A 21121-nucleotide genomic window follows, 5' to 3' on the forward strand; every position below is an offset into this window, starting at 1 on the left:
AAAGAATAAAAGATTAATACCAGTTTTGTTAGCCATGGGCCAATAGATTAAGATGCGATAAATAACTATTTAGCTTACTTATACACAATTTAACAACAATAAATATAAAAAAATCAAACTAATAAAACAAGGACCTTTTTGTTCTTAAATAGTGCAATAAAATATGTATTCCATAGTATTTATTTAGTTTAAAAAGAGTTAAGTATAGACTGCATAATTTCAGGGGCTGCTATTCAGCAAATTAATTCAATTTGTAATTACCGAAAATTAATTTTTTTGTTGGAGTAAAGTTGGAGTAATCTTGTTTTTTTATGTAACTAAAAGGGATGTGGGTAAGAAGGGGGAGAAAAAAGGGAAGGGGGATTGAGGGGAAATTTTCACTTAGAATTGTTTGTCAGAATCACATTCCCTTTTCCCTGCATAATTTATGTAAAGTCTAGGATGTGTAAACAAGTATAAACATGGCGACAAAGAATGTACAGACATGTCCTAATAATGTAGTTGCTACGCTGCTAACACAAAACTTCATCTAATTGAATGATACAAAATAATATTAGTGAAAATGAATCAGCTTTTGATTTATTTGAATCCAAATGTTGTAGTCAATCATCTTCAAATCAAAGTTCTGTTTATCCTTCTACAGATTTAGGTTTAGGTATATCCATTATCCATATATAAAAGTAGCAGGATCTGTGTCATTGTGCTTTTCTGTCAGTAAGTATCTCAAGGGCCCCTACTAGAGGCCTCTAGTAGTGTAGCTGCTATTACATAGATAATTAGTTAGTTAGATAGATTGACAATTCAGAAAAAAAAGATAGATAGATTATTTTAGTTTACACTAGTTAGGAATTTAGATAGATAGTCTAATGTATACACAGATTAGTCAACACCTCAAGTTACAATTCAGTCTATCATCACATATTTAGGCATATAAATAGATAATTGGATACCTAGATAGATAGACATTAAGTTAGATAGTTTTAATTATTCCTATCCATTCTAAATCTAGAAATAAATAGACAGAGCATAGATTGATGTCTTCAAATTGAATAAATCTATTCGTCCATCTTTTAATACATTTATATGTAATATAAAGATAATTAGATAGATACAATAATCTAGAATGACGAGGACCTCTTTTGACTTCCCAAGATTGTCCAAGGACCCTTGAGCATTGTGTTGATAAACCAACCCTTTGATTGTATGTTCTTTTTCTAAAAGTCTTGATAGTTTGTATTAAAAGTTGCATCACGTGGCCATTTCCCCTAATACTACTTATAAAATAACGTGATTGACACAGCAGCAGTAGGCACCCTTTTAACGTCACTGATTTGAAAGGGCCACTATGACACTGTCATGTTAGTTATTTTGCTCCCGTAAGAGCCTTCAGAAATTGCCTCAGGAGACGTTATTTCACATCTCCAGGGCGGGGTATTGGTTATAGTTTTCAATTAGCAAAAACAGCACCTCTCTAATCGATGATTGGTTACTGTATCGCCACTGCGCAAAGTTACAATCAAACGTGATTGAAAAATAATGGTTTAAAATAAATTATTTAATTTTAATGCCTTAAAAAATGAAACCTTTTTAAGTACTATTGTGTTAGAAATTAATTTAGAAAAAAATAATTTTAAGACTTAACTTATCTATTTAATAGCAACTTGTTTGTTTTTGTTGAGAAATAGGTATATTTTACATTGGTTCAGCCATCATGCGGAAAATTATTAAACTACATAGTAAGCATTATTTATATTATTTGAAATTGGATCATAAGCAGATGAAAGAAGGAGGGGTTTAGAGTAGGCGGAGTTATATATAATCAATACTGTAAATATGAGATCTTTTAGTATAAAACAGAATATGTAGACCTTCTACAAGTTTTATAAGAATACTATCGGTTGCGCCTTTAGCATCTAGGGGAAGGAGACGAGCAGTTTAATAGCCTCAAACTATCCCAACACTTAAATCTAATCATAAAATATCCTGAAACTATCCCAGGATCTAGATTGATAGATAGATAGATAGATAGATAGATAGATAGATAGATAGATAGATAGATAGATAGATAGATAGATAGATAGATAGATAGATAGATAGATAGATAGATAGATAGATAGATAGATAGATAGATAGATAGATAGATAGATAGATAGATAGATAGATAGATAGATAGATAGATAGATAGATAGATAGATAGATAGATAGATAGATAGATAGATAGATAGATAGATAGATAGATAGATAGATAGATCGATCGATAGATAGATAGATAGATAGATAGATAGATAGATAGATAGATAGATAGATAGATTAATATGGAATGGACAAACGAACAAAGTAAGTTATAGAACAGATATTCAGTTGTCAAAACAAAGTAAAGAAAGAAAGAGAAAATAAGAACTTTTAAAAACGACAGACAAACAAACAAAACAATATACATAGAGTAGTCGTAGATGCGCATATGTCATAGGAATCTTCAATAAAAACTTTAGCTTTTTATCTATTCTATTAGCCGAGAAAATTACCCATAGCGGACTGGCGGACGGATAAAGTGAATTATAGAGCATCCTAACTTCTATAAAATCTGTTAAATTATTTAGGTCATAGTTTAACCCAATTGAAGCTACTGCATGAACAATCAAGATTAGAACAGAAACTTATTCAACAACAATCTAGGCATCAAATAAAAAATACAAAAAAAGTTAGTTGACATAAAGGACGCCTAAGCTTATTTTTTGAGGGGAAGGGGAGAATTAATGGTTTGAGATGGGAGGAAGTTGTAAAATGGGGGTCGTAAAATGAGCGGTTTCATAGTTTGAGGGGGGAGTAAACACCCTTACACCTCCACCCCCTCCTTGGACGTATATTTTTCATATGAGTAATAACGATGAGCAAACGTAGCCTGTTCGAGCATGCAATTTTGTAGCTATCAACCCATAATGTAAAAAAACATAACCTTCCTTCGTTTTTTCTATTTGATCCCAATATTTAGGATAGAACAATTTGAACCTTCTCAACTACTTAGATCCATCACAGAAAATAATGGTAAGTTTTTTAGCATTGTTTTGTTTTAAAGCAACAAAATATTAAATGTTGCAAAAAAACGCAACAATATTTATAATTAAAATGATTTTAGATTTAAATGTTTAAATCGTGTTATCAGAAATGCACTTGGTTTCAAGTTTTGTTGATCTTGTAAAACAAAATTGGTGGAATATCCCTCATATTGATTAGTGGACCACCCGACCCCCTATGCTCCAGCTTTACATACTCAGCTTATAAGATAATAGTGAAGGAACAGTCGGCCAAATCATTGGCAAGAAAGTGTACAGAGGAAGAGAGAGAGAGAGGAAGAATGAGAGAGAGAAGAAAGCTATAGATAGAAAAATAGGACTAAAAATCTTGAAAAATATGAACGTGATCGATTCTTTTACATCTTATATTAATAAATACTTCAAATAAAATTATTGAATTATTAAAATTTTAAGTTTTAATACCAGATAAGAAGTTGGGTTAACATACTCAAATTTCATTGCTTATCGGGCTGAAGCCAAAACAATTTCCTCGGGGTTTAACAATAAAAAATGCATCCGTACAAAACAAGAATAAAAATATACACAATCTTTCTTTTTAAGGCTAAAAGGAATTTTAATTTCTGTCATTGTATAATAAAATTGCATGAATGGATTTATTATTACTTGGATCTTACACCAGAATATCATGTACTCCAATAAAATGATACTCGCAGCTGGCTAAAATAAAGATACTTCACATCCACCCATTTACCCCATCCCCTTCCCTCGTCCTACTGGATTAACGAAATGACCAATAAATTAGGTCCATGTTAGCAACCTAAATTGACGAAAATTTTTCCCTGTTATAATATATAATATTTTGTCACAAAGTAAATTTAAACCGTAAATCTAAGTTAACAGTAAAAACGGACTAAATAACTGACCGAAGTGTAGAGAATTGATGCTAATAATTGAAATGTTGATATTTTATATCAATGACTAATCTATGCGATTAGAATTATTGTTTGAAAAATTAAACAAGGATGATTTTTCCTGAATTATCGCCGTAATAAAGATGGCAAATTTAAAAACACAGAGAATTTACTTTGGACTGTAAATTAATTTAGTACCTTATCCCATTAGTTGACTGGAAAACTTTGGATATTTTTATGAGTTTTGATTATCCAAACTTCTCTTAATAATCTTGATCTACAAAAAGGAGTGATTTTGTTTATCAACATTGGGATGTTTACCAATTTTAGCCCAATGTCTTATTCCTTAAGATCTCTGAATTGCCACATGTACCTAAGATATAGTGTAGCAACTACATGGATGTACCTAAGTTATAGTGTAGCAACTACATGGATGTACCTAAGTTATAGTGTAGCAACTACATGGATGTACCTAAGTTATAGTGTAGCAACTACATGGATGTACCTAAGTTATAGTGTAGCAACTACATGGATGTACCTAAGTTATAGTGTAGCAACTACATGGATGTACCTAAGTTATAGTGTAGCAACTACATGGATGTACCTAAGTTATAGTGTAGCAACTACATGGATGTACCTAAGTTATAGTGTAGCAACTACATGGATGTACCTAAGTTATAGTGTAGCAACTACATGGATGTACCTAAGTTATAGTGTAGCAACTACATGGATGTACATTAATAATATGATACTCAAAATATCAATTTTTAGCTGATTACCAAGATTTTTAATCAAAACATTTAGAAATATGAGAAAGTTTAATTTTAAACAATCAATTTTAAAAATTGTTTTAACATTAAATAGAATGTTTTTCTTAAAAAAGAAAGGCATTAAAAAAATTATTAATAAAAAAGAAAATTTAACTGAATTAAAAATAAATGAAAAAGAATCGTAAACCGTAATAGAATAACAAGGATGACAACATCCATAAAAGCGAAGCCCTGAAACGGTAGGACAAAAAAACATTAACACTTGTAGATTGTCAAAACTGAATAATCAAAATATAAATGTATAACAGTCGAAGCAAAATTCTAGGTAAATTTGTTGAAAAACTGCTTAAATACAGAATATTGTTTAAGGACATAGTCATACATACATGTTTAGTACTTGATTATAGAGATACTTCGCTTATATCATTGTACTTTGTTGTCCGAGAAATCAGTATTTAAAAAATCAGATCAATCGGATTATTTATCACATGAAAATAAGTTGTTAAAAAAGTTAAAAATCAACATGTTTAAAATGGACGTACGCATGCTTTCAAAATTGTACCTAACTACTACAGGAATCACCATGCAAAGTTAGAAATCGATAGGATAATTCTAACATGCCTAAATTAACGTAAAAAGCTATCCGTTACAGACATACGGACGGACGGACCGACCCTTATAATAGAAAAGCTTCGCTTTTAAAAATGTTTATGAATGTACCAGTCTGCACGAGAGCTCCTGGACGTACAGGAGAGTGCGGGAACGTGCGGGATATGTTCATTTTAACTGGATTGGTTGGTGTAAAGGCCATTGGAAATGTAATTGAGATAAATCTTAGGACCAATGAGAAGCTTATCTTAAATTATAACAAAAACTTTTCAGTTGTTTAAGTTTCAAAGTACCCAAAAACTAAAAAAATTACTGTCTATACCAGGACATAAACAAAGATTCCATGTAAACCATTTTAATAATTATATTTAAATTGTTGTATTATAGACAGCTTTAAGTGGATATTAAACGAATATTATAAGATTAAAACCAGTTTTGTTAGGCCCAATGGGCCGAAGATCCGGGTTTATATATGATTTATTTCAATATTCTTGGGAAAATGTCTGTAATATGATGCTATACGTATGATTTTTCAGTATCGCTAAAAACCGGTTCTAATCCAGCAGATTTCAATTGGTTTTAATCCCATACCAGAAAATAAGTTTTACCGTTCAAAGATTTTAAGTAGCAAACAGACACACAATAAGGTAACTGTATAACTTTTTCTATTTTGGGGATACATGCAAAGGAAAATAGAATATGTATGAAAATAATTTTCCTTGTTATTTTTTTAAGTTTTTCCTTACGTACCTAAATAATATTATTTCTCGTATTCATTCGAATCCGGTGGATAGAAACCGGTTCTCATCCATACGAAAAAAACTATGTCTATCATCGTATTATATCCAGCTTTCTACGAATATAAAAATGTTCAATCATAAGATTAAAACAAGTTTTTTGGCCGGTGCCTTCGGCACCTCGGGGCTAAAAAAAACTAGTTTTAATCTCATAATTGTACATTCTATAACCGCGGAAAGCCGTTTATGATACGATGCGAGAAATAACTATTCAGTATTCTCGTATTCATTCGAATCCGGTGGATAGAAACCGGTTCCCATCCATACGAAAAAACTATGTCTAGCATCGTATTATACCCAGCTTTCTACGAATATAAAAATGTACAATCATAAGATTAAAACCAGTTTTTTTGGCCGGTGCCTTCAGCACCTCGGGGCAAAAAAAACTAGTTTTTATCTTATGATTGTATAATTCTAAATCCGCGAAAAGCCGTTTATAATACGATGCGAGAAATAACTATTAAACCTTCCCAGTAACTATTAAAAGCTTCACTAAAAAGAGGTGCAATATAAGTCCAGTGGTTAGGGAGATCTTTCTTTACAAACAGAGGGAAAGTCAGACATCATGTTACTTTAATACAAGAATTATTTACCGTTGACCTATGTAGCAAGTATTTGTTTTATTTAGTCTAAGCTACAATGATTATCATTTCTATTCACTCTGCTCTAAAATAATAATACATGTGCAAAATTTTTAAAAGAAAATTTTTCGATGATTTACCTAAAAGTACATGACGATCACTCACACCCCTTCCCTGCCTTATTAAAAAGAAATATTGGTCTCTAACCCTGCGAGTCTATTCATTACCCTATATAATATAACCTAACCTAACCTACATATCCTAGGGTGGTTTCATACTAACCTATTTTTTTAGATATAATCTTTGGAATGTTTTTAAGGCTATTTAAGCACATTTGAATGCCAGGGGTGTAAATAAAATGTACAAGACATTTTCTTTCTTTTTTGTAGCATAATAAATATCTAGTCCATAATTGTACCACAGTGTAATATAGCTTTCCTTTTAAAAAAATGAGGCAATGAAAATATCTACATCAATATTAACAATCAGTTATTACAAGCTTTTCAAATAGAACACATGCCCTACACTGCTTTTATATAGATTTTTTTGTATGGATTTAAAGTAATCTTATTAAATGGGTTGATTTTTAAATCATAGGTTAAGGCTAAACTTTATTCAACGATTTTATATGTTAATCGCTAAAACTTTAATTTTGTACACAGATTACATTTAATAAATTTTGGTAAAATCATAAACAAAAATCAAAAAATAAAACATTCATGATTTTAAGTTGTTTGTTTGAAATATTAGGTTAGGTTTTTCTGACATTTATGTAATAAGTTTGTGTAATTTTTTAGTTTTGATTTTTAAAAAGTGACAAACCTCTCAAAACTGAACACAATTCATAGCGTTTTAAAAGGAAGTAAAAAATGTAACTCTTTACAATAAAGAAAGATTTAAATTTGATCAGATAAATCTACTTTTATGATATTTTTTTTTCATAACAACTCGCAATAAATAACATTACTTTAAATCAACAAAATTTGGAAATTGGTGAAAAATTTTCAGTGATCTTTTTTGAAGAAAAAAAGAAAGATTTTTGTGGAAACCAAAATATTTTGTATTATTGAAGCTTTTGTGATGTGGTTTGTGGGTCATCTGTATAATCTTGATGCCCACTGCTACATTATAATAGGCTTCTTTAATTTATACATCTGAATATATAATCTTGATGCCCACTGCTACATTATAATAGGCTTCTTTAATTTATACGTCTCAATATATGGCCCTGATCATATAATTGTTCTACCTTATTTGATAATTTTAGTTAAAGACTTGTTGCAGGATGTAAATGTGTGTGTCTGTATGCACCGTACGATCTCACAAACCTCTCCTTTTTAGCTAAGCTTTTCCCCAGAAAAATAATCATCAGAAAAAAAATTTCGCCAAAACATATTTTCGTTCTCTTCTTACGACAAAATTTATATTAAAAATGCCTCTAGGGGCGTAGCCGCTAGTTATGACATTGTAACAAACAGTTTTTGGCATTTTTATTAAATATTCCTGAGAACACAAGGTCAATTCCTTTATAAGATTCCAATAAGAATACTTGCATATACTTCCATAATTTTATTTTTATCATTTTTATTATGGAAAAAATATTAATCTTTCGTGGGGGGAGGGGTGTTATTTATAGTTTATTGTCCTTGAAAAATTTAAAAGGTGAATAATTTTTAGTTTTATTCTTTTATCCTTTTACACTTTAAAAAGTTTTAAGTAGCGCCTCTTCTGTATTGACATAGAATTCCAGACCGTGCGTCACTCCGTTATTAGATTTTAGATTATGTCTTTATCTACAAAATAATGTACTTTATAGTTCAAAATTCGTTGAAATATTTAAAGCTGTGCCTCTTCTGTACATTATTTGTGTGCAGCTGCTCTATAACTAGGGTCTGTCCGCCTTTCAGACGTAACCGGACAAAGTATCTCAAAAATCAGCCATATGACGTCATAAAAATAAGGGATTATCCATCTCTTTTTTAGGGATTTTCTTTTCCACTTCTCCTTTCATCTTCCTCATTTTTATGACGTCACATAGCTGATCTTTGAGACACTTTGTCCGTTACCTGTCATACAGTCAGTCTCAGTATGAGGAGGGGAGAAATGTGATGTGATTTAAATGATATGTGATTAGTTTTATGTGGTTTAAGTCACATCATTTTTCAATAAAAAAAATCAACACGTATTAAACGTTATGATGATAGGGATGTCAAGAATATATTTATACCTCGTCATTACAGGAATCTTCTTGCAAGAACAACAACAGTGAAAACAATAAAGTAATAAAATATCTTTTCTTCCTGATAAATGTTGCCATCCTTGTTTTACTATAGCAGAAAAAAAATAAGTTGATCCACAAAATTGCTCAAAGATAAAAGTCATGTTTATATTTTTTGTTTTATTTATAGCCTAGTCTCAATTATAAAAATAATAAAATACCATCGATTTTAGTTAATTTTAATCATGTTTTCGTCCGGAACATATTTTACTCAAAATGAACAGTTTTTCAGCTCTGTTCTACATTTATTTTTTTCTATCTTTTTCAATGTCTCGTATTTTTTCGTAGATTTTCCGTCGCTGCGACTTTTCCCGAAACTTTTCCCGCCCTGGTTGTTGCGCCTTTCTCCGCCGGAGCCAGAATCCACCAATCACAGCACGAGCCCGAGATTTGCAGCCAATGAGAGCGCGGGACCTAGATTCTCCCCAGCCAATGAGGGCCAGAATAGCAGATTTTCTGTTCCTCCGTTGTTTGGTCTACCACGCCCTTTTGGTATTACCCCCACCTCTCATAATGGGTCCTCTTTTCCCCATTCTCTAACGTCTGCCCTTTCCTCCCCTTCTATGACCAACCCTTCCCCTTTCGTGACAGCGAGTGCTTGGAATTCCTTTTCACTTCAAGTAAGGAGTTAATTATTAATTACCTGGGATAAGACAATGGCTATTAATCTTAATCATAAGAAAGATTTTCTAAATTTAATTATATACATAAAAACCGCACAAAAAAAAACATAACAGCATTTTTAAAACAATTTTTATAGTAAACTAAAAAGTCTAAAAGATAATCTTAGATTTTCTTGTATCTAGGGTTTAATATCTACATCCTTTGATTCAAAATTCTTAAACGATTTTAGGGACGAAAAAGGCGACATAGAACAATTTTTACTGATGTTCAGCTGAAAGAGGTAAACTTAATTATAATAAAAACTCTTCTGAGAACTAAAGCATATAAAAGGTTACATAGTTATATTTGTAAATCATAATTTTGTTTCTATGTAACCCCTTCTGCCCCCCCCCCCCCACACACACTTGATTATGGGGGTTTGGGTGTCCTATGTGCTCCAGTCACATTAATGTTTTCCATAAAATAAGTTTGCTTAAACAATAATTACTAAAATGTCAAAAAATGCTAATATTTTTATTGTTCTATTGTGTTACTTTGCTTTTCATCTATTTTTTTGCATAGTAATTTTCCCTTTCTCTGATTAAATATCAAAATATGAAGTTTCATATTAAACTTTTACAAAAATATTCTTGACATGTATTAACTCTATAATGTCTTTGATCTTTAAAACTGTTGATAATAAAATATTTAGACAAAGATGACAATATTCATTAATAATTCATTTATATCCCAAAATATAAAGAAGTAAGGTTTTTAAGTTTTCCATTAAGATCTTACTTACCTCTGAACCGAATGACTTCTCCAATTTAGGGTACCTTCACAATCACCTAGGTTTCATAATGGTTTCAAGCTCTGTTATTTTCAAACATATGTACTTAGATGGTTTTGGTCCCCTCCCCTCCCTTCGAATAGACAGCCCCCAGAGGTTGGGGTCTCAGCCGTTTAAGAGTAAAAACCTCTTGGATAGAAAAAAATCTCCAAAGTGTATTTTAAAATCAGCCCAGTATATTAAATTTTCCCCATTGCCTTATCGGCAGACAGACGGGCAAATTGCTGATTTATATTTAGAAATTAAATGGTTTTAAGTATCTTTTCGAATAATTTGATAAGTCTATCTCATAAATAAGTTTAATAAACCAAATAATCATAAAAAAATATACAGAAAAGATTAGTTGTAGAGTAGATTCGCTGGCAAAATTAGACAAACCTATTAGATTAGAAGGGGGGAGGTGGAAGATGCGAATATCAAAAAACTTCATCCCACCTCTATTTAAGATATTAAGATATTAAGGTTGTAATAAATGTATCTTTGAATACAACAAAGCATTTGACGAATAGACGAGAACATTTGTTTTATTTCTTAAGTTTTATGTAGTTAAGCTATACTATAATTTAAAATGTACGTCCTTCTGTCTATCAGTCGTTAAGAAACAGCATGGGAAAACGTGAATTTTACGGCTGCTATTCAATATAAAAGGCTTAATTTTTGTAATGCTATGAAGAACATTTAACTGTTGTGTTGAATTTATTTTATTTCCTTAGCTGCTATTTTAGATAATTGATTCTTGCAATTACCTGGCGTTTGTAATCAATAGGTGAGGGGAAACATCAAACATGTAAATACACTGAACAAAATAATTTCACTCCAATTCTTTATATTTTAATCGATGAAAAAATTACCCCATCAGTAGATTTTAAAAATATTGGTTGAAAAGATTGGACACTTGATAAAATTACCCAACCTTTTTAAGCTAACGAATGAGAACACGTGTTTTAAAACTTTGGGATTTAATATTATTTTTCAGTGCAATGTCCAGTTTTCACTATATGAACTTCTGTATTCTAAATTTGAACTATTTTGATTTTTTGATTGAATTAAACTATGAAAATAAAGTATTATTTTTAACAGTGTATATGTATATATGAGAAATTAATATAAATCTAATTTTCTACACGGCTTAACTTATTCTTTTATAAGTGTTCATATGTCAACAATAGTTAGAAAGATAGAAAGATGGATAGATATGTAGACAAATCTATAGGTAGATGGATAGATAGTTAGATAAAAAGTTGGTAAGAAGATAGATAGACAGATAGGTAGATAGAAAGAATGATATATAGGAAGATAAATAATAAATAATTAGATAGAAAGAAAGAAAGATAGTTGAATAGATATGTAGATAAAAAGACATATAAATATATAAAAATAAATAATAATAGATAGGTAGATAAAAAGACAGATAAATAGATAAAAATAAATAAGAATAGATAGATAGAAAAAAAACAGATAAATAGATAAAAATAAATAATAATAGATAGGTAGATAAAAAGACAGATAAAAAGATAAAAATAAATAAGAATAGATAGGTAGATAAAGGACAGATAAATAGATAAAAATAAATAATAATAGATAGGTAGATAAAAAGACAGATAAATAGATAAAAATAAATAAGAATAGATAGGTAGATAAAAAGACAGATAAATAGATAAAAATAAATAAGAATAGATAGATAAATAAAAAGACAGATAAATAGATAAAAATAAATAAGAATAGATAGGTTGATAAAAAGACAGATAAATAGATAAAAATAAATAAGAATAGATAGATAAATAAAAAGATGGTTAGGAAGACAGATAAATAGATAGATAGATTAATAGACAGAAAAGATAGATAGAAAAATAGATTGACTGGAACAAGTAGGGAATAAAAAGTTCTTAAAGAAGAAAAATGAAACAAATAGAATGATAAAGAATAAATTTAAGAAACCTGGAAATATAGCAAGAACGAAATAGGGAGATGTATAAATAATTTCCCTCAAAGTGCCTTGTCTATTTCTGACATCCCCCCCCCCCTTCCCCACCATTTTTTTAAATGAATAGAAAAAAGTTGGGTTTGTTTATTATTTAGCTTAGGATAAGTTAGGTTAAATATTGGCTACTGGCTAGCACCCCCCCCCCCCACTCCCCCAAGCGCTAGGCATAAATAAAAACTACAATCTCTCTCATTCATTTTAATTTTTTTTTCAAGAGTGGTGTATGTACAGGGTTTTGGAGGAAATTACTAATGTGTGTGTAAGAAAACAGCATTCAACACGCAAAATTTATTCAACAAATCTCTAAATCTCCAACTCTCTACTTGTATATCTTAGTTGGAGTCAACTTTTCAATCCACGCACTACCCGGATGTTATACAGAGAGAAATGTTGGCTAAAAGAATTCGTCTACGCGAAGAGAGGATAGAGGTAAAATTTATTTTAGAGCGAAGTCGCTCTAAATACTTTAAATTTTCCGTCCGTACGTCTAATGTATCAGGTGGATACGAGAATTTCTTGGCTGCTTTTGGGGATAGATGCTAATATTTTGATAAATATTTCCTTTGTCAATGCGCATCTACTATAAAACCCAATATGTCTTCCGCCTGTTTCTTGTTCGACAATGAATATGGAATTTTAGGTCTAAGTGCAGTTTGTTGGCTACTATAAAAGATAAATGTGATTTTTTTTACTATTCCAGTTATCAATAAGCATAATTTTCCTAACTCACTATGTCCGTCTGTCTGTTTCTCATTCTTCAGTGGATATGTAATTATTGAGATAAAATTTGTTTACTATCTCGGCTTATATTCAAGGTAAATAGTTGCTATCAAAGATTGATATCTAAAATTCTTTGCGAATATTTCTATGACGAATTTAATGACTACTTTATGTCTTAAAGTCGCTAGGTTGTTCTTTTATTGTTTTCTATTCATAAGCTTTGTTACATGTTTCAATGGATGTTTTTATCCTTGTTCAACTTCTATTTATACTCTTACGTTAACTTTCCACTTATATTATGCTCCTCTGAACAAGTTAATCAAATAAATTGCTCACATAGAGCGAAACTTCTCAATAGTTAGGGTTTTTAGTTTGTCTGTCCGAAATATTTATAAAATGACTGTAACTGAAAGTAAGTTTAAAGGTTGGCCATGTCAAGCCGCAGTTTTCTATTAGCTTGAATTTGAAACTGAAAGTTGGGAAATGTTTAACTAAATAACAAAGTAGAATGATGTCTTTCTGTCTCTCTGAAACTTAAGATCATAGACTGAGAGTGAGACGATTGGGTTCTACTTTTCAGAAAATATAACTTCTGGTCATGGTTTTAAGCTATTTTCTAAGAGGTTGGGATTCTATCAAACCCGTTCCAAAAAGTCCCCCACCCCCACCCCTTTCCAAAAAATTTACTTTAAAAATAAAAAGTGGGCGAAAACCACTAGAGGCAAGGGGAAAAGCTATTTTATTAACTTTGCTCCTTAGTTTATAGTAAAAATTTCTGTTCTGTAAATAACCTACCCTCACCTCTCTTCAAATAGCCTAAAAAAATTGCGGAGCCATTGCTATTTTTTAAGTTATTGCTGCGCTTGATTTTAGGGAGGGAAGGCACATTGTACAATAAAAACACTGGTACCCAAAGTTTTATTATTTTTTATACCACATTATTTTATTGGATAGCTCAAAACTATGGATACTTTTATTGAATTTTCATTGGTCGGTAGTGGGGTAATTTTGTTTGTCATGTCTTATCCCTTAAGTTACTGATGTACATAAACACCCTTGTTTCTTAGGTTTGGTTTAAGAATAGAAGAGCGAAATGGAGGAAGTTGCAGCGCGAAGAAAAAGAGGGAAGCTCCTCATTAGCACAATAAATTTACATCTTGATATTTTTACAAAAGTAACAGGATGTCTGTCTGTGTGTAGCGAAGTATATTGATTACCACTGAACTGATAATTGTCCTTTACAATGATGAAGCTTCTTAAAGACCCTGGGATGGTTTATAGCTTTTTTTGAAGGATTTTACCTCAACTCCTCTCCCTCATAAAACCCCCTAATTATTTTAGGTTTGCTTTTTAACATTACACCCCCCCCCCCTTAATGTCACTAGTAGTAAGATTTTAACTCCTGAGCTGATTGAGTTCATCTTTCAGAAATGGTTATTAGTCTATTTCATTTTTTATTTATGTCTTTAGACGGGTTTTACTGCCCCCCCCCCCCAAACCCCACCCCTCTTCTTTTGAATACTGATCCTCTGGCCTAGATGATATGGGCGCAGCCGCTAGTAATTATAAAATGTATTAAAACACAAGTGAATATTTTGAACTTGAAAACAAGAACGATTATTTCCGTACGCAGATGAATTATAATCCTAGAAAAATATAAAGAATTATAATTCAAACAAAAAATACAGTCAACTCTATTACAGAAATATTATAAATTATCTTTTAATATCATGAGTAAATTCAAGCCGAAAACTTGAAATTCAAATGGAAAAATTTTAACTGTCTTTTTAAAACCGAAGATTATCTATATTTATTTCCTTCTGATTTTAGAGTTTCGCTTTTGTGGATGTTGTCATCCTTGTTTTCTGTTATTATTAGTGTATATTTAGAATAGCTAAAATTTAATGTTATCAAAAATTTAATTGTTAATTCGCTAATCAAGAAAAATAAAATATTGATCCATGTTCTTGTTAATTTTTAATGTTCCAGTATAAGAATTTTTTTATTTTTGACAATAGTTCCACCCATAGGCACTTTAATAATAAAAAAATATTTAGTTTTTATATTATATTTTGTACTCTTAGGGGATAAGACCATGGACGATAAACCTACTAAGGATATATATTTCGAATATATGTCAGTCATATAGTCGATGAAAATATTGTCATAAAAAATTCAAAAGTCAATAACATGCAGCGATGACCGCTTTTGGAAGACATATTATAATGTATTAAATCAGGGCTCGGCAGCTGCGCGTCAGCCGCCTATGAGCCTAAGGGAAATAAATCTTTTACAATTTTGAAAATCAACTGGAGGTCTAAACCTGACCCAAGTATGGAAATCCATATTTTAAAAGAATGAAAGCATTCAAACGTACAGGTTTAAATTTAAGGCTTAGTCGTGACTGGCGCACGGTTGCCGAGCCATGAAATAAACCCTTGAAATTGCATATATATAGCCTGCCAACAGCTGGATTAGATTTTTGATAATTGAATGTTTTACTTGCCTAGTTAGTAGCTGCATGCAGCCGTGCGGTTATTTTTTCAGCTGCAGAAAGAGTCCGGCGTCTTGATTATTTGAAGCCGCTACCACAGCCGCTTCTAAAATCGCTGCAGTTTTGAGTCCTTGTTCATAAATATTTATAAAAGCAACAAAATTTTGCAAATGTATGTAAGAAAAGATATTAGAAAAATCTTTTAAAATCTTTTGTATTTCAAAAGTTCATTCAATTTATTTGAAATTTAACATTTTATTTCTTTATGACAAAAAACACGCAATTTGATTTATACAGGACTAGGGAAGATGCAAAAAGAGAATTGATCAATAATACAGGTATTTCTTTTATTTGATATCAAATTTAAATGAACGCTCTTATAATTCAATGCTTATTTTTAAAGAAATATGTTTTTTAGAACGAATAGCTATTAGAGAACGGGATACACCATGTTGGTTTAATTGATTGTATCTTCGAACTAAATCTTGCTTATTGATGTGCATAATCAAACGCTATATAAACAACCAGCTTTTTTATTGCCACAGATGCAAATAAAAATATTTTTCGCTTATTAATCGACTAAATAATTTTTGATGTTCATTATTCGCTGTATGCCTAGTCCTACTCATGAACAATAAAGATGTTATAAAAGCTATGAAAGTTTACATCATTTGTTTGAGTTAAAAAGTAAAAGGCTTCGGAACAGAATCAAATGGTTAAGTTTGGTTTTCTGTTAGTAATGTGTTGGTAAGAATTTTTCTGGATTGAAACCGTTTCTCAGTAATACCGAAAAATTATATGTAGCATTACATTAAACATACAACTTTCTACGAATATTGTAATCAAAATAATGAAATTAAAACAAGTTTTGTATACATATGTCTTTAGACCCACGAGGCTAACAAAAGTGGTCTTAATCTTATTTTAATATCCATGGAAACTGTCTATAATACGATGCGATAAATAAGTATTCTTTCCATTGCTACATTGATGCATCCATTTAGTAAAGCATCACAGACAGTCAACTCTTTGATTGTACAACTTTTGAATGGAGGTCAAAACTGTGCTTAGTAATGTATTAAGTAAGCTGCAAATTTATGAAATTTAGTAACATGGGAAAATTATATAAAATAAATTTCAGTTTTATTGGCTTTAAAAGGCCCAAATCCGAGCCAACAGAACAGGGATTAATGCTACATTTTTTTATTTTTCGTGTAATTCTTTATAATATGTTGCGATACATGATTTTTCATGATGTCACAGAAAGAGTATAAAGAAATAGGGGTCAATTTGGTTTCGAGAAGATTTTTATTGTCACTGATTACAATTTATCTTTCTTTTTCCCTAAGATTTTTAATAGGCTTAGCCGCTGTTGAACGTAAAGATCCTTGTAAGTATTGCAGCTACTCTATAAATAGTGCAAGTCTGTATGATAATGTTATCGAAATTATTATAACTTTCTTGTTTGTTTGCGGATTTATAAAATTTATAAACATTTGTTGAGCTATCTATTTAGCAAATGTGGACTAAAATATGAAAGTATAAGATATAAGTTTTTTTTTCAGTATGACTTCGAAACCTTTTACAATCCGCTGGATTAAAATCGGTTCTATACCATACTGAAAAATCAAGTATCGTATTATAGCCGTATTATACCAATTTGTTTGCCGGTTTTAATCTTATAATTTTGATATCCGCAGAAAGCTGTTTATAATACGATGCGATAAATAACTATCATGGACATCATTGTCCTTGTTTATTATCTTCTAGGTTAATTGGAGTTAAAGGGTCTAAAATCAAAGTGTACAACATGAATAAAGACTATGATTTGAGGTAAAAAATATATTTTTAAAAATTCAGTCAGCCAAAAATAGATATATTTAAGATTTGTATTGTTTCATTTTTCATTTATTGAGAATAGAAAACTTCATTGAAAATACATTGTTTAAAAAGAGGGTCACGAGCTATATGTAACCCCTCTGCCAACTTTCAATTGGGTCTTTGAATCTCATCCAATAACAACGGGAATATGAGCAAAAAGAGCAGAAAGTAATATTCTAGCAGACGAAATAGGTCCCCATCACGTGGGCCAGGTACTTATCTGGGTTATACATAATACATATGCATATACATTCATTGCAAATAAGGAAAGCTGTAACTAAATTTTATTTATACAATTTTTTGTTAGGTACTTCATGTTACTGTTCGGAAAAGAAAAAGGGAAGAGGGGAAGAAAATCTCTTCAAAAGAGATGGGAGAAAAGGGAATCGTCTTTCTCCAAAGTGACATAAGTTATGTATTTTAGTCTTATTAATATTCCATTGTCCCATCCTCCTCATATACCTGCCTAATTTTCTCCTAGGAATGAAAGATGTTGGTTTTGCCAAGAGGAGCAGGACTGTGTCAGAAATCCTAGGGGACAAAATTTTAGATTTACAGAGAAGTTTTCTGTTTGTTTCAGGTAATTGGGATTTTAATTTCCAGTATGGCTTCGAAACAGATTAATATCCGCTGAAAACCAGTTCTAAGCCATACTAAAAAATCATGTATCGTATTTTATCCAGGTCTCTACGAATATAAAAATGTACAATCCTAAAATTAAAACCAATTTTATTAGCCCATGCTTTCGTTATCTCAGGGCTAAAAAACTAGTTTTGATCTTATAATTGTGCTTTTTATACCCGCGGGAAGCTGTTTATAACACGATGCAATAAACAACTTTTCTCATTACTCATTAAGTTTGTGATGTTCTTGTTTTTTATGTGTTTGCTTTTTAAGGGTGGTTTCAGAAATAAGGTAAAGCCAACAAGCGAAATATATCTAAAATAATATTTGGGGGGCAGATTAAAAGGTCGTCAATTGCCCCCCTGCCCCCCAACGACAGCTGAAAATCAGGTATAAGTTTCGTGATTTTCCCCCGAATTAATTTCGTTATTAGTATAAGCTGAGGTGGTTTACCTCCAGTTGCCTAGTCGAGCACAAAATACCCATTATTTTGAAATAAATAAGTTTTTTACTTGTATTCATTCGAATCCGGTGGATAGGAACCGGTTCTCATCCATACGAAAAAACTATGTCTAGCATCGTATTATATTCAGCTTTCTACGAATATAGAAACGTATAATCATAAGATTAAAACCAGTTTTTTAACCCGTGCCTTCGGCAATTCTGGTCTAAAAAAACTGGTTTTAATCTAATAATTGTACATTCTATATCTGCGAAAAGCGGTTTATAATACGATGAAAGAAATAACTATTACTTTATGTCAGGTAAGGTTAAGTTATATTGGGTAAAAAGGGTAGTTGAAAAGGGGGTTGGGCATAGAAAAAATACCGACCCCGTATTTCATTTTATTTTGGGAATGGGGGGGGGGGGGGGTTATGTGTTCGCTGGGCACTTTTATAAAGCACTCTTTTTTCAAAACTTTTCTACAATTGAATTTAATGATCTATGGTTTAATTTTTTTTAGATTATTTCCAATGATGTATCAAAAAGATGGACTACGACTTGCTACAAGTGTTACTATAGGTACTTAATTATTGATTATTGTCTAATACTTGCTAGGAACAAATAATGAACTTCCTTGATGATCTAAATCATTTAGGTAAGAGATTTTGCTAAATAAAATTCCCCCACTCCCAAAAAATAACAATAATAATAATTTTGAAACAAAAATCGAATGTGGGTTGGAGTTTTCCAGTAAGCTACATAGGCAAGTAATATTTTTAATTAATACAAGCTAATTTGCTTTATAGTTTATGATCTCTAAGAAAACTTAAAAATGTAATAATACTTTTTCTCGTATTCATTTGAATCCGGTGGATAGGAACCGGTTCTCATGAATACGAAAAAACTATGTCTAGCATCGTATTATATCCAGTTTTCTACGAATATAGCAATGTACAATCATAAGATTAAAACTAGTTTTTTTAGCCGGTGCCTTCGGCACCACGGGGCTAAAAAAACTAGTTTTAATCTTATAATTGTACATTCTATATCCGCGGAAAGCCGTTTTTAATACGATACGAGAAATAACTATTCTCGTATTCATTCGAATCCGTTGGACAGGAACCGGTTCTCATCAATACGAAAAAACTATGTCTAGCATCGTATTATAAACCGCTTTCTACGAATATAGAAATGTACAATCATAAGATTAAAACCATTTTTTAGCCCGTGCCTTCGGCACCTCGGGGCTAAAAAAACTAGTTTTAATCTAATAATTGTACATTCTGTATCCGCGGAAAGCGGTTTATAATACGATGAAAGAAATAACTATTCTTTTAAATTTAAAAAGGTATGTTTGGTGAGGACGAAAAAGATATACGGGTAATTTAATTTTTTATTATTATTATCTATAATACAAAGTAGAACGATGTCTGTCTGTCTGTTTGTCTGTCTGTTTGTCTGTTTGTTTGTAGCGAAGGATCTCGCTTACCGCTGAACCGATCGGGTTCTCCTTAACAGGGTAGCTTCTCATAAGTCCCGGGAAGGTTTATAACTATTTTGGGAGAGGGTACCACCACCCTGTCAGGAGAAATCGCCCCTAGAAAAAAATTACCCCTCCCGAAAAAGAGACTCCAACGAAACATAAACCAACTATTTCTGTAATTAGATATTTTAAATAAAAAAAAAACATTTAAAGTGCCACTAGAGGCCTCTAGGGGCGTAGCCGCTAGTCTATAATACAAAGTAGAATGATGTCTGTCAGTCCGTCCCTTTCCTTCATGGTATAGACCTATTGTTCCTGTGGTGGTTTTAAGCTATTTTCTTGGTGGGTGGGACACCACCAACCCGTCCCACCCCCCCAAAAAAAAATGTTTTCTGGAGAAACTATTTCAAAATTAATAGCAGCACCAGAAAAACCTATTTTTTTTAAATTACCTCTTGGGGCAAAGGGGCGAAGCCACTAGTTTCTTATAAAATAAGATGCTTAGATGTATAAATGGTTCTTATAATTCAAGTCTCTGGGGGAAGGAAGAGCTCCAGAACATTTATATAACTTCCCTGAAAATTAAATATTAATTTTTTTGGTCACAATCAAGACGGGTACATTAAAAATTTGTTATTTATAGAAACAAAAAGAGTCTTTTTTTGCTATTATAGAGGACAATAATTTAGATATAAAATATGTTTCAACTAATAACCTAGAATTAAGTAAAAATAAACAATATTTTAAAAACATTTAGGAAGGTATTGGCTACACAAGATATAATACAGGACACTGGATTTGGTATAAACATAAGTAAGAATAATATTAAACCAATAGTTATTTAGGGTCATGTGAAGGAAACGAAGTTGCGGGTTTCGTCGTATTTTCACAGTAGCTTTTGAAAGATTGCCCCACAGGGATAGGCAATTGGCCCCGCAGGGTTAGAGCCCCCTGCAAACCCGCAACTTCGTTTCCTTCACATGACTCGTTATTTATTTTTTCTTATTTTAACACCAGTAACAATGGCAACTTGCTATGGGGTCTTTGCCATAAAGTT

The 21121-nt window shown here is 31.3% G+C and overlaps 2 protein-coding genes and 1 non-coding gene across 3 annotated transcripts in view; 2 read left to right on the forward strand and 1 right to left on the reverse strand.

Moving 5' to 3' along the window:
- The first annotated feature begins 537 nt into the window (after window positions 1–537).
- Window positions 538–15102, forward strand: LOC145327442 (uncharacterized). Its single transcript, XM_080170992.1, has 7 exons — window positions 538–649; window positions 2601–2676; window positions 2993–3045; window positions 9270–9601; window positions 9835–9885; window positions 12755–12847; window positions 14206–15102. Exons 1-7 carry the CDS (start codon window positions 538–540, stop codon window positions 14284–14286), a joined length of 798 nt encoding a protein of 265 aa, XP_080027118.1. The 3' UTR covers window positions 14287–15102.
- Window positions 1372–1512, reverse strand: LOC145329152 (U4 spliceosomal RNA). The gene has a single exon (XR_013882780.1). It is a non-coding gene; the product is annotated as a U4 spliceosomal RNA (small nuclear RNA).
- Window positions 15103–16306: 1204 nt separating the features above from the next.
- LOC145327443 (uncharacterized) overlaps window positions 16307–21121 on the forward strand; it is a 45974-nt gene continuing 41159 nt past the window's right edge. The window contains exons 1-6 of the mRNA XM_080170993.1: window positions 16307–16379; window positions 17403–17465; window positions 17995–18093; window positions 19102–19160; window positions 19930–19961; window positions 20822–20877. Of these exons, the coding sequence (XP_080027119.1) occupies window positions 16345–16379; window positions 17403–17465; window positions 17995–18093; window positions 19102–19160; window positions 19930–19961; window positions 20822–20877 (344 nt within the window). The 5' untranslated portion in view covers window positions 16307–16344. The remainder of the gene's footprint in view (window positions 16380–17402; window positions 17466–17994; window positions 18094–19101; window positions 19161–19929; window positions 19962–20821; window positions 20878–21121) is intronic.

The sequence above is a fragment of the Acartia tonsa genome, chromosome 9 (genome assembly GCF_053477335.1).
Source record: "Acartia tonsa isolate MP-2025a chromosome 9, ASM5347733v1, whole genome shotgun sequence".
NCBI classification, from domain to species: Eukaryota; Metazoa; Arthropoda; class Copepoda; order Calanoida; family Acartiidae; genus Acartia; species Acartia tonsa.

What these genes read in the sequence shown, in the direction of transcription:
- LOC145327442 (XM_080170992.1), top strand. Translation starts at nt 538, where the DNA reads ATGATACAAAATAATATTAGTGAAAATGAATCAGCTTTTGATTTATTT. An exon ending in ATCCATCACAGAAAATAATG is followed by an intron (nt 3,046 to 9,269) that starts GTAAGTTTTTTA and finishes ATTTTTTCGTAG; the next exon opens with ATTTTCCGTCGCTGCGACTT. An exon ending in TACGCGAAGAGAGGATAGAG is followed by an intron (nt 12,848 to 14,205) that starts GTAAAATTTATT and finishes CTTGTTTCTTAG; the next exon opens with GTTTGGTTTAAGAATAGAAG.